This window comes from Serinus canaria, chromosome 24 (genome assembly GCF_022539315.1).
Source record: "Serinus canaria isolate serCan28SL12 chromosome 24, serCan2020, whole genome shotgun sequence".
NCBI lineage: Eukaryota > Metazoa > Chordata > Aves > Passeriformes > Fringillidae > Serinus > Serinus canaria.
Window position 1 is genome coordinate 4,243,896 of NC_066337.1, and position 12,435 is coordinate 4,256,330.

Below are 12,435 nucleotides of genomic sequence, written 5' to 3' on the forward strand. Positions count from 1 at the left end.
CTGGGCTGAATCAAAAGGTGGGTTTGGAAAATCATCTGAATATTTTGTTATTGTTTAGAAAAGTCATCTGAATGTTTTGTTATGGGTTTGGAAAATCACCTGAATGTTTTGTTATTGGTTTGGAAAATCACCTGAATGTTTTGTTATTGGTCTGAAAAATCATCTGAATGTTTTGTTAATTATTTGTTATGTGCTATCCACCTGCATCACTCCTTGTTTTTAATGACATTTCAATATTTCCCTTTGAATTAATATTAAAATTAATTTTATATTAATACTGACCAATGTGAGGAAGTGTTTGAACCCCAGGCACCATCCCCTCACCTCCAACACCTCACCTTTGCAACGGCCAAAATGCCATTTCCAAATGCAATTTCCCCTTTTAAAGCATTATTTGAAGCTGCATTTGTGAGATGCTGACCTGATTCTCTCTCTTTTTTCCCTCCCCTTTCCCCCCCAGACCTGTCATCCACTTCTGCAGCGCTTAAAATAAAGTGCCCAGATAGAGGGGAAGCTGGAAGAGTCAGGCAGGCAGCTAACCCAGAAATGTTTGCAGTAAAGTGTGTTACTCAGACCTTCCCAAAGTACATTTCTGCCTTTTCTCTGAAGGCCACAGCACAGCAGCTCTGCCTAATGCAAGTAATGGAACCAATCTCTCCCTTTGATCATCACAAAGGGGGTTCTTTTCTCGCTTTTATTGTGTTTATTTATGGTTTTTTTCCATCTGTTTGGGGCAAGCATGGGAGAAAACAAGGTTTAATTGTGCTGCAGTAAAGGATAATTCTTTTTAATGAGGAATGGTGTTCCTGGGCAGGTGACACGGGGACACCTCAGGTGGGAGCTGTGACTTTGGTGTGCAGGAGGTGATGGAGAAATTTGTGTGCTTAAACTGGGTGGAAAAACCAAGCCAAGTTTGTCTTCAGTGATTTTTAAAACCCACTTCCCACTGGAATTGAGCTTTTAACTGCAGCCTGAATGGTGGTTAGAGAATCTGAGCTCAAGGGTTTGTGAATAACAACAAAAAACCTCAAAATATGAACCCAAATCCAGGAGCTGAGCAGAGATCTGGAGATAAACCTGCTCATTCCCTAATTTACAACCACTCCTTCCCTTCTATATTCATTGAGGTGATCAAATGGAATTTCAAGCCTTAGAAAAGTGGTTTTTTCTGCCACAGGTATAAAATTGAATGAGACAATTCTTTTTAATGAGGAATGGTGTTCCTGGGCAGGTGACACGGGGACACCTCAGGTGGGAGCTGTGACCTTGGTGTGCTAAAAAAACCAAGCCAAGTGCACTGGGGTTTGTCTTCAGTGATTTTTAAAACCCATTTCTCACTGGAATTGAGCTTTTAACTGCAGCCTGGGTGGTGGTTAGAAAATCTGAGATTGTGAATAACCACAAAAAAACTCAAAATATGAACCCAGAAATGGGAGCGAAGGAAGAAAAAAGAAAAGAAAAGAAAAGAAAAGAAAAGAAAAGAAAAGAAAAAGAAAAGAAAAGAAAAGAAAAGAAAAGAAAGAAAGAAGAAAGAAAAAAGAAGAAGAAAGACGAAAAGGAAAAGAAAAGAAAAAAACGGAAAGGAAACGGAGAAAGAGAAAATCTGTCTGTCTGTCTGGGTTCTGGAAATGTCCAGACCACCCTGCTGAAGCTGTAAAGGGCTATTAGGGAAAGAAGAACAGCTCAATTAATAAATGTCACCTTTAAGGGGAGTGTCTGGGTCAGACCTGTCAGTGTCACTGCGTTTCTCCTCTGCCTGAGGAGATGCTCAGGGTTACAGATAACCAGGCAGATTTTCAGTGCAGAGATAAAATTCTGGATTTGGGGATGGAACTGCTGAGGCCACCCAAGGACAGCTGGGTTTGGGAGCTGGCCAAGGAAGCTACAGTCCTTTTACACTTTCAGGTTTTATCTCTTTTTATCCCCAAGATTCCTGCAGTTCTTGGTGGGACAGAAGCCTCCAAAGTGCCTTTGTGTCTCAGAGCCTGCTCCCACCACAGCACTTCCATGGCCCTGTGCCTTTCCCCTGGCACTTTGGCTGGAATTATTGTGCTTTTCTGGCCAGGTTCAGTGATTTTCTCACAATTACACAGAGCTGCCTTTTGACCTGAGTGTTTATTGTCTGGGGATAAATCACAGGGCTGATTTCCCCTCCAGTTCCCACTCTGGCTTTTCTTCTGCTCAGCCCAGGTGAAGGACAGGGCCAGGCTGGGCAGGGATGGGGTTGGAGGCAGCAGGAGCCAAGGGAGGAATTCTGAGCCTTGGAACACTTGGATGGATCTTCCCCTGCCACCAACCCTGCTTAGGAGGCAAACTCCTCTCTGCAGCTTCATTTCCCTCCCTCAGCCCTGGCCAGCATCAGACCCATCCTCTGGGCTCTCCTGGAGGCACAGCAGAGGCTTTCCAGCTGAAATATTCCCAGAGTCACCAAATATCCCAAGCTGGAAGGGACCCAAAAAAGGGAAATATTCCCAGAATCACCAAATATCCCAAGCTGGAAGGGGCTCAAGAGGAAGGGAAATATTCCCAGAGTCACCAAATATCCCAAGCTGGAAGGGACCCAAAAAAAGGGAAATATTCCCAGAGTTACCAAATATCCCAAGCTGGAAGGGGCTCAAGAGGAAGGGAAATATTCCCAGAGTCACCAAATATCCCAAGCTGGAAGGGATCCACAAAAAGGGAAATATTCCCAGAGTCACCAAATATCCCAAGCTGGAAGGAACCCATGAGGAAGGGAAATATTCCCAGAGTCACCAAATATCCCAAGCTGGAAGGGACCCAAAAAAAGGGAAATATTCCCAGAGTTACCAAATATCCCAAGCTGGAAGGGATCCAAAAAAAGGGAAATATTCCCAGAGTTACCAAATATCCCAAGCTGGAAGGGATCCAAAAAAAGGGAAATATTCCCAGAGTCACCAAATATCCCAAGCTGGAAGGAACCCATGAGGAAGGGAAATATTCCCAGAGTTACCAAATATCCCCGTCTGGAAGGGACCCACAAAAAGGGAAATATTCCCAGAGTTACCAAATATCCCAAGCTGGAAGGGATCCAAAAAAGGGAAATATTCCCAGAATCACCAAATATCCCAATCAGGAAGGGACCCACGAGGAGCTCAGCTCCTGTTCCTCTGTGTCAATGCTGAAATGGCAGAACATTCCCAGTGCAGCCCCAGCCTGGTGTTCCAGGGGCTCCCACTTTACCTCAGCTGAGCTGGATTGATGAAATCCCTCATCCCCATCATCCACCCACCCCTGGATTTCCCACAGGGCACCGGCTGAGCCCGAGCTTGTGGAGAAAAGGCAGATTTGGGCCCAGGCAGCCAGGCTGGGGATGGGGAGAGGGGCTGGGGCCAGCCAGGAGTGGTTCTGCCTCTCCCAGCAGCAGAGGCACTCGGGAAGGGGAAGTGGCTGAGCCTGAAGCCTGGAGCAGGAACATTCTCCATTAAGCCAAGCTTTGTGTTCAAAAGCCCTCTCTCGGTGTTACATGTGTGCCTACTCAGGCCGGGCTCTTCAGCCCTCTCTGCTGCAGCCAGGCTCCCATTTGGAGCCTATCAAGGCTGTCTGGTTTTAATTTAACCCTTCCTTTTGGAGTGGATTGGTCTTGAAAGGCATGAAAAGGCCGGGCTCCCGAGCTGCCTCACCTCCTCAAGAGGCACAGCAAGGTAAGTGCCTGTATTTTTAAACCACACCAAATTTATCCCTAATGCAGCACGCTGAAATGAAGCTGCCAGCATCAATGCAGCCAGGCTGACCTTTGAAATGACCCCCGAGGTTTTAAGTCAAATACATTTCTGTTTTCCTGGGTAAAATTCTGCCAAATGATCTTACGTGAGCGAGTGATGAGGGTTGGTGTTTATCCAGCCTTAAATCTTCTTAAATCAGAAACTGGGGCTGCATCACTTCCAGCCAGTCTGTAAACCTCCAGCAGCCTGTAAAAATCAGGTTTGTTTTATTGAAGGAGCAAGAGACAGGCTCCACAGCAGCGTGGCTGTGGTCAGATAAAAGTCAGGGGGTCTGAGTAGTTTGGGGTGCCAGGCTGGGATTTACAGAGTCCCCAAGGGGTTTAGGGGGGATGGAGAGAGGGACAATTCTGGTCCTCCCCTCTGTTCCCTCCCAAATGGGGAGGGAAACACCCAGTGAGTGAAACGGCCCAGGCTGCAGCTTCTGCCTGCCTTACCCTGATCCTGATCCTGATCTTCATCCTCATCCTCACCCTGGTCCTGATTGTGATTGTGGTCCTGGTCCTGGTCCTGGTCCTGGTCCTGATCCTGATCTTCATCCTCGTCCTCACCCTGATCCTGATTGTGATTGTGGTCCTGGTCCTGATCCTGGTCCTGGTCCTGGTCCTGCCCCTGGTCCTGCCTCTGGTCCTGGTCCTGATCTTTGTCCAGCTCCTGGTCCTGATCCTGATCCTGATGCCATTTCTCCTTCTCCTTCTCCTTCTCCTTCTCCTTCTCCTTCTCCTTCTCCTTCTCCTTCTCCTTCTCCTTCTCCTTCTCCTTCTCCTTCTCCTTCTCCTTCTCCTTCTCCTTCTCCTTCTCCTTCTCCTTCTCCTTCTCCTTCTCCTTCTCCTTCTCCTTCTCCTTCTCCTTCCCCTTCCCCTTCCCCTGCTCTGGCTCCCTCTGCCTTTCCCTCCTGTTGTGCCCCAGCCCTGCAGGTTGGGGCAGTTCCTGCCGGGGACACCTCCCCGGGTTTGCTCTCCCAGAGTTTGGCAGCAGATGGGATGGGATGGGGTGTGTAGGAAAAGGCTCTGTTTGTGTCCATCTGTCTGTCCAGCCTGGCAAAGGGCTAATCCAGGATCCAGGGGCTGCTCCTGGGTGTGTTTGGGGGTCCCTGGATGAAATCCACTCTGCTGGGTCCCATCAGCCCAAGGACCTGCAGAACAGGGACAAATGGGGAAAAACAGGGAAAAGGCTTCTGGGGCGAAGAGGACCAGCCATGCCCGGCACCCCATTAGTGTCACAAATGAAATGTGACATTAAAACCATCCCTGGATGGGAGCGCTGCAGGGGCGATCTCCCTTCCTGGGGCCGCCACCCTGTCCCTCCCCACAGACGGGGTTTGTCCCCTCTGCTTCTGGCCCCAAACAGCAGCAGGGAGGTCAGGGAGATACTGTCGTGCCTCAAGTGCCCCTGCACAATTTGGGGACGAGTTTTGCTGCAAAGGAACAGCCAGACTCAGCCCCTTGCCTGCTGTGCCTCGTTCACCTGCGTCCCAAATCACGAGGAACTCCAAAAACCAGCCCTGCCCGTGGTCGTGCCAGCCCTGGAGCTGTGACCCAACCTGGCCGCGGTGACACCGCTCCAATCTCTCAGCTCTGCCTTAAATACCCAAATTTACCCCCCCGGCAGAGCAATCCGGGCTGATGAAATGGCCCCTCAAGCAGCTTAGGCTCTCCTCATTAGCAGGGGGGGCTTTAGCCCCGTTTCATCACCCTCGATTCATCGGCTCAATTGCTCCAGCGCAGAAAGTTGGATTGAAAAATCCTTCAGCCAAAAACTCCCGCTGGACATTTCAGGAGGGGCCACTGCCACAGGATTATTGCCTTTATCTGTTTATTTTTTAATCTAGTAATTTGTTTATTTATTTATCTATTTTTTCCTGGGGAAAAATGGAGAGGAGAGGAGAGGAGAGGAGAGGAGAGGAGAGGAGAGGGAGAGGAAGAGGATGAGGAGAGGAGAGAGAGGAGAGGAGAGGAGAGGAGAGGAGAGCGAGGAGAGGAGAGGAGAGGAGAGGCAGAGGAGAGGAGAGGAGAGGATGGGGAGAGGACGAGGAGGGAGCGAGTAGGCGAGGACGAGGAGGAGGAGAGGAGGAGCAGGAGAGGAGAGGAGAGGAGCGAGGAGAGGAGAGGAGAGGAGAGGCGAGGAGAGGAGAGGAGAGGAGAGGAGAGGAGAGGAGAGGAGAGGAGAGGAGAGGAGAGGAGAGGAGAGGGAGTTATTATTTTTATTTTTCCTGGGGAAAGAGAGGAAGAGGAGTTGAGTTTTTCCCCCAGTACTGGGGGGCTCCTCCTGCTTTCCCTCATCAGGGTAGCGGATCCGTACTCGGCAGGAAAGGATCTGAGTATAAATAAATATTTTTTTAAAATATGAACCCCACATTTAAGACTCTAACACGTGATATGAACACAAATATAACGCGCACAATAAAGGCAGAACCTGGCCCAAATTGAACAGACACAAACCCTCGCTGCCGAGGTGAGCGAGGCGGGCACCCAGCCCCGAACAAAGTGTGGGTGTGGCTCCAGCGGGCACAAAACGCTCCCGGGGGTTCCCTGCTGGCACCGGGGGCTCTCCTGCCGCCCCCTCCCGAATTTTGGCCGCTGCCGAAGGAGCCCCCGCTGTCCCCCGGCCCGGGGCTGTGCCCGGCGCTGGCACCGCTGGAGAAGTCGCGAGCCCCGCGCTCATTAAAGCGCCGCGCTCGCCGTTTCTATTCTTTCCCAGCTTTTTCCTCATCTATTTACCATTTACCAGCTCATCCATATGGAAGGCATGGCTCGCACTTGCCGGAGAACTGTACTTTTAGGACTAATTGATTCGGGTAATTAATTTGTTCTACCTGCTGGATCAGATGGAAACGCTGTCCGTGTGCCCAAGGATTAGCACTTGTCTTTCTAACATCTTTCTTAATTATCTAATAGCATGGGTTGTGCGAATTCTGCCTCTATTAGAACACTTTTACTATTAACGGGAGTGATTGGAATTGTGATGACAACTCGATTTCAACAAATTAGAGCTTAAAATCAGGAGATGAAGGAGAAGCGCCTTCTTTTAATTTCCCTGAGTTTAACATCAATAATTAGAGCAATTTTCCGAGATGCGAACCGAAATTATCTCGGCTATGATGTGGCGTATCACCCTCATTTGAGCAAATTGACTCCGGGGAAATGAATGGTGCAGATTAGAGGGGTGAGGAAAGGCAAAAAAAAAAAAAGACAAACAGAGGAAAGACCCAAAAAAAAAAGAAGAAAAAAAAAGAAAAAAAAGTGTTGGCGCAACAGAGAGCGGGGAAGGGATGGGAACAAAACCGCGGTGGGATGAGAGGATGAGAGCTGAGAGGGACGGGAGAAGCTGCGAGCGCGGGGACAGGTTGGGAGCGGAGCGTGGGAAAGAACCGCTGCTTTATTTCCCCCCCAAAGTTTTGTTCTTTATTTATTTATTTTTAAGGGGGAAAAAAGAAAGAAAAAAATTTAAAAAAGGCGATCCCCCCGTGTTTGGGGAAACGCCCCAAGCGCGGCGCTGGGAGCGGGGCTGAGCGCGCTGGTGCGGAGCGCTGCGCGGGGGAGGCTGCGGCTCCCGCCGGCTCCTCGCCCCCTCCTCGCCCCCTCCTCGCCCCCGGGGTGCTTTGGGTGGCCCGGCAGGCCCGTCCCCCCCCCGCTCGCCATTGGCTCAGCGCGCATCCCCCTTCCCAGCGCGCCTCAAAGGCGCGCAGCGCCCCGCGCATCCCCGACGCGCCCGCCTCGCCTCCCCCGGCTCCGCCAGCTTATTTCTGCCTGGGGGATTCATTTTTTAAAAATTATTATCGTTGTTTATTTTGATTGAGGATTTTAAAAAAAAATTATTTCTTTATTTCTATCATCATTTTCATTTCTTCCCTGCCGGCCCGGGGGTGCAGCCGGCCGCCCCCTGTCTCTGCTCCCGCAGCTCGGCGCGGCTCCGTCCCTTGCCCGCTGCCCGAGGGAGCCCGAGCCGCCATGAACCTCAACTTCACCTCGCCCGTGCTCCCCGTCTCGACGGGCCGGCCCACCTCCTTCTTCATCGAGGACATCCTGCTGCACAAGCCCAAACCCCTGCGGGAGGTGCCCCCCGAGCACTTCCCCGGCTCGCTGGCCTCCCGCGTGCCCCTCTTGGACTATGGGTACCCCCTGATGCCCACCCCGACCCTGCTGGCGCCTCACCCGCACCCCGCCCTGCACAAGCCGGAGCATCACCACCACCACCCCTATTTCCTCACCACCTCGGGTAAGTGCGGCAGCACCTGCCGGCTTCGGGGCGCCCAGGTGGGGACTCGGGAGGGGACAAGGGTGAAAGAGCCGCTCTGGGGCGGTCCAGGCATCTTTTACATCCTCGCCACCACCCTGGCTGCATCCCCCGGGGCAGGAGCCGCTCGCCCCGGGGCAGACACTTCGTCACTGGATGCCCAAAACCTTGAGGCTTTCCCTCTCTTGGCCTTTAATTTTATTTTATTTTTAAAAATAGCTTTTATTTTGGGACAGATAACCGCGCTTTCCCCTCTCGTTGTCCAAGCGGGATCCTCTTCTCCAGCTCCAGCGGCCCCGCTGGGGCTGCGCCGCTCCTCTCCCGCTCCCGGCCCTGCCCGTGCCCGGGCCCGCTCCTTGCTCTGCGAGGTGAAAAACTCCCAAGTTTCCTAAACCCTGTGTCAGCGGGGCCGTCAAGGATCGCTTCCCCCTTCCCAGTCTTTTCCAGGGCTCCCCCGGCTTTTCCCGTGCCCATTTCGTTGTGGTTTCCTCGCCGGGAAGGTTCAGGTGCCCGCGCCAGCCTCGAGTCCCCTCCGGGGGCAGCGCTGCCCGGGCTCCCTTCACCTTCCCGGGGTGGGCTCTTGGTAAATCCCCCGTTTTCATCACAACAAAACCCCCAGACCCAAACCAATCAATCGACCTCAAAAACGAAACAAACGAAAAAATCACAAAAAAAATTCAAGGCGGCAGAGGAAGAGCCCACCCCGAGCCGCGGCAGGGAAAGTCCGACATTCCCGGGGGTTCGGCCCGGTCCCGGCTCCCGGGCCGACCCCAGCCGGGTCTCCGCCCTGTGTCCCCCCAGGAATGCCGGTGCCAGCGCTTTTCCAGCACCATGCTCACGCCGAGCTGCCCGGGAAGCACTGCCGCCGCCGCAAAGCCCGCACCGTGTTCTCCGACTCGCAGCTCTCCGGCCTGGAGAAGAGGTTTGAGATCCAGCGGTACCTGTCCACGCCCGAGCGGGTGGAGCTGGCCACGGCCCTCAGCCTCTCCGAGACGCAGGTACGGGGAGCGGGGACTGGCCCTGGCACCTGGCACCTGTCCCCAGCCCTCATCCCATGGGTCCGGCATCCCCACATCCCGAGGAGCATCCTCACATCCCGAGGAGTATCCTCACATCCCGAGGAGTATCCTCACATCCCGAGGAGTATCCTCACATCCCGAGGAGTATCCCCACATCCCGAGGAGCATCCCCACATCCCGAGGAGCATCCCCATGTCCTGAGGAGAATCCTCACATCCCGAGGAGTATCCTCACATCCCGAGGAACATTCTCACAATCCATCCTTTCAGCATTCCCCGGATCACTTCCAGCACCCCGTGCAGCATCACCGCATCCCCTCCAGCATCCTCCACATCCCATACCCTCTGAATCCCCGCATTTCACCCACTCAGCACCCCCGGATCACTTCCAGCATCCCCACATCCCCTCCAGCATCCCCACACCCATCACACCCAGCATCCTTCTCTCTCTAATTTTTACCACTTTCTCCCCCTTTATTTCCCCAATCTTTCCCCCACTTTCCCTCCTCTCCCCAGGTGAAAACCTGGTTCCAGAACCGCCGCATGAAGCACAAAAAGCAGCTGCGGAAGACGCAGGACGACCCGAAGCAGGCGGGCGGGGAGGAGAGCCGGGAGCAGAGCTCCCCCGAGCCCGAGCTGCCCGAACCGGCCGGAGCCGAGCCCCGCAAGGGCCCCCCCGGCCCCTTCCTGCTGCAGGACCCCGAGGACGAGGTGGACATCCTGGAGGAGGGGGACATCTGCCCCCACCGCCTCTAGGACAGCCGGGGCTCTCCCGCCTCTCCTTGGCTCGGCCCCGGCCCCGCAGGTCGCCCCCGAAAGGCTCGGGAAGGGGGGCACGGCTCGGGAAGGGGGGGTGGAGGCGGGGGGAGCCCCCTCCCCTCCCCGGGGCGAAGGTGGCGATGCCCCCGAGGGGGCCGGGACCCCGCGGTGCCGCCGGTGCCCCCCAGCATCACCCCAAGGCTGGGCTTGGCTCGGAAATCTGGGGCGGGGGGAGTGAAACGAGCCGAGGTTGGTTTAGGTTCCCCCTTCCCTCCGAAGCGTCGGAGTTTTCCTCGTTCCCCGAACTTTTCCTCGGGTGTAAAATAAATGTTTACTCGTGGCAGCGTGTTGTGGTTCCTGGGAGCGGCAGGCAGGGCAAATTTTCCCCTTTATCCCCCGAATTCCTAAATCCTCGCCGCTCTTCCCACGCTCTCCGTCTCCATCCCCAGCGCGGGAGATTCGGCAGAGCTTCCAAGACGCGCATAAATAAAAAGAATTGTAAAGAAAAACCCTTCGAAAGAAAAAGGTAAGGCAAAAAAAAAAATCCGGTTTATTTCATTCCTCTGGGGGGAAGTGAAGGGGGAGCATCACCAAGAACTCGATCTTGCCTCGGCTGCACGGAGCAAACGGCGCTCCCAGCCAGAAAAAAAGGGATTTTCTACAGCTTGGAGAAGTGTCGGCAGCGTGATTCCAGGTGTGGATGCGGAGAATTCCCGTTCTGCTCTGGAACAGCCCCGGGCGGGTCCGCGCTCGGCTCCCGCTCCCCTCCCGCCTCCCCGCGCTCAGCCCGAGCCCCCCGGCTTTGCCTTTCCCCTCCTGCCCGGGCTCATTTCCAGGTAAATTCTGATTTTTTTTATCATTTAGGTTCGATTTTGAGCTGAGCCGCTGGCTGCCAAATGCGCCGGGAGCGCGGCGGAGGTTCAGCATCTCCGGGGAGGAGGAGATGTTGGGATTGGGAATTTTCCCGGGAATTTTCGCGGGAAAATATAATTTTCACATGATATTTTCCCGGGAATTTTCCCGCTGGCTCAGCATCCCCAGCTGCAGCAGCACCACGGCGGCGTCTCCTTCGCTTCTTTAATTTATTTCCTTATTTTATTTTGGTTTTTCTCGGGAATTTCATTTGCTCGTCCGGCGTTCTTAGCACTTTCAGGGCATTTTGGATGATGGGACATGTCGTTTTGTTTAATTTTCCTGTTTAATATATAAAATATAGATGATTCAAATGTGTATGTTTGCTTCCTTTTTTATTTCCTTTTTTTTTTCGTGTGCCTTTCTAGTTTTTAACATGAAAAATAAAGATCACCGTGTTTAGAGGAAAAAAACCCAATACCCACCCACCTACCCAGGAAAAATCTGCTTATTTTTAATAAATCCTTTCTGGACAATTATTTCTACCGACAAAATGCCATCAAATATCCCTAAAAATTAGGATTTTTAAAGCAACCAGGTTTGAAGCAGAGCCGGCTCCGGGCTCTCCCCTTCCCCCAAACCCCGCGGGCAGGGAAGTGACGGAATTTAAAACTATTTAAAACCCTGGAAAATTCCCACTTTTTCTGTGTATTTTGCTCTGTGATTATTGACTGCCTCCCCCCCCCGGCACGCGTTTCTTTGGGAATTATTAAAATTAAGAGCAGATCCACACGATATTTATGGGATCGATATGATATTTATGGGATCGACATGATATTTATGGGATCTATATGATATTTATGGGATCTATATGATATTTATGGGACCCACACGATATTTATAGGATCTAGATGATATTTACAGGATCTATATTATATTTATGGAATCTATATGATATTTATGGGATCCACATGATATTTATGGGATCCATATGATATTTATACGATCTAGATGATATTTATGGGATCTAGATTATATTTATGGGGTCTATATTATATTTATGGTATCTATATGATATTTATGGGATCTAGATGATATTTACGGAATTTATATGATTTTTATGGGATCTATATGATATTTATGGGATCCACATTATATTTATAGGATCCACATGATATTTATATGATCTATATGATATTTGTAGGATCGATATGATATTTATGGGATCTATATGATATTTATGGGATTGACATGATATTTACGGGATCCCCATGATATTTATGGGATCTGTATGACATTTATGGGATCCACATGATATTTATGGGATCCCCATGATATTTATGGGATCCCCATGATATTTATGGGATCTGTATGACATTTATGGGATCCCCATGATATTTATGGGATTTTTTTTTAATTTTTCCTGACCACGTCTCCCTCTGCAGTTCCAGGGTGGGGAATGGCCCGGGGCTGGCCAGGCTCTGCTCTGGGGTGTCAGATCAAAGAGAAAAAGCTCAAAACACGACTCAAACCCCCTCAGATCTCTGCTGCTGCTCCACTGCCACCCCAGGAACTCCCTTCCCAAAGTATTCCTGCCGATCCATAAAACCAACCCCACAACTTTCCTCACCTCTGGGCGGTTTTAGGCACCTCTAGGCTGACAATTAAAGCCAAAAATCCGATTAAAAACCGATCCCAGGCAGGCAGAGTGGGAATATTCCCATTCCCAGGGATGTCCCCATCCCAGCTGGACACGGAGCCTTGCAGGGAACAGGAAGATTTGGGAATCTGCTCATCCCACAAAGTTTGGGGCAAAACCCCCTGAAATGG

The 12,435-nt window shown here is 51.7% G+C and overlaps 1 protein-coding gene across 1 annotated transcript; it reads left to right on the forward strand.

Moving 5' to 3' along the window:
* The first annotated feature begins 7,690 nt into the window (after positions 1 to 7,690).
* BSX (brain specific homeobox) lies at positions 7,691 to 9,750 on the forward strand. Its single transcript, XM_009098755.4, has 3 exons — positions 7,691 to 7,958; positions 8,778 to 8,974; positions 9,511 to 9,750. The coding sequence occupies exons 1-3, from the start codon at positions 7,691 to 7,693 to the stop codon at positions 9,748 to 9,750; spliced, it is 705 nt and encodes a 234-aa protein (XP_009097003.2).
* Positions 9,751 to 12,435: the final 2,685 nt, after the last annotated feature.

Bases quoted from the DNA above. Each gene is read 5' to 3' on its own strand.
- BSX (XM_009098755.4), top strand. From the start codon at position 7,691: ATGAACCTCAACTTCACCTCGCCCGTGCTCCCCGTCTCGACGGGCCGG. The intron at 7,959-8,777 runs GTAAGTGCGGCA...GTGTCCCCCCAG, and splicing joins CTATTTCCTCACCACCTCGG to GAATGCCGGTGCCAGCGCTT. The intron at 8,975-9,510 runs GTACGGGGAGCG...TCCTCTCCCCAG, and splicing joins TCAGCCTCTCCGAGACGCAG to GTGAAAACCTGGTTCCAGAA.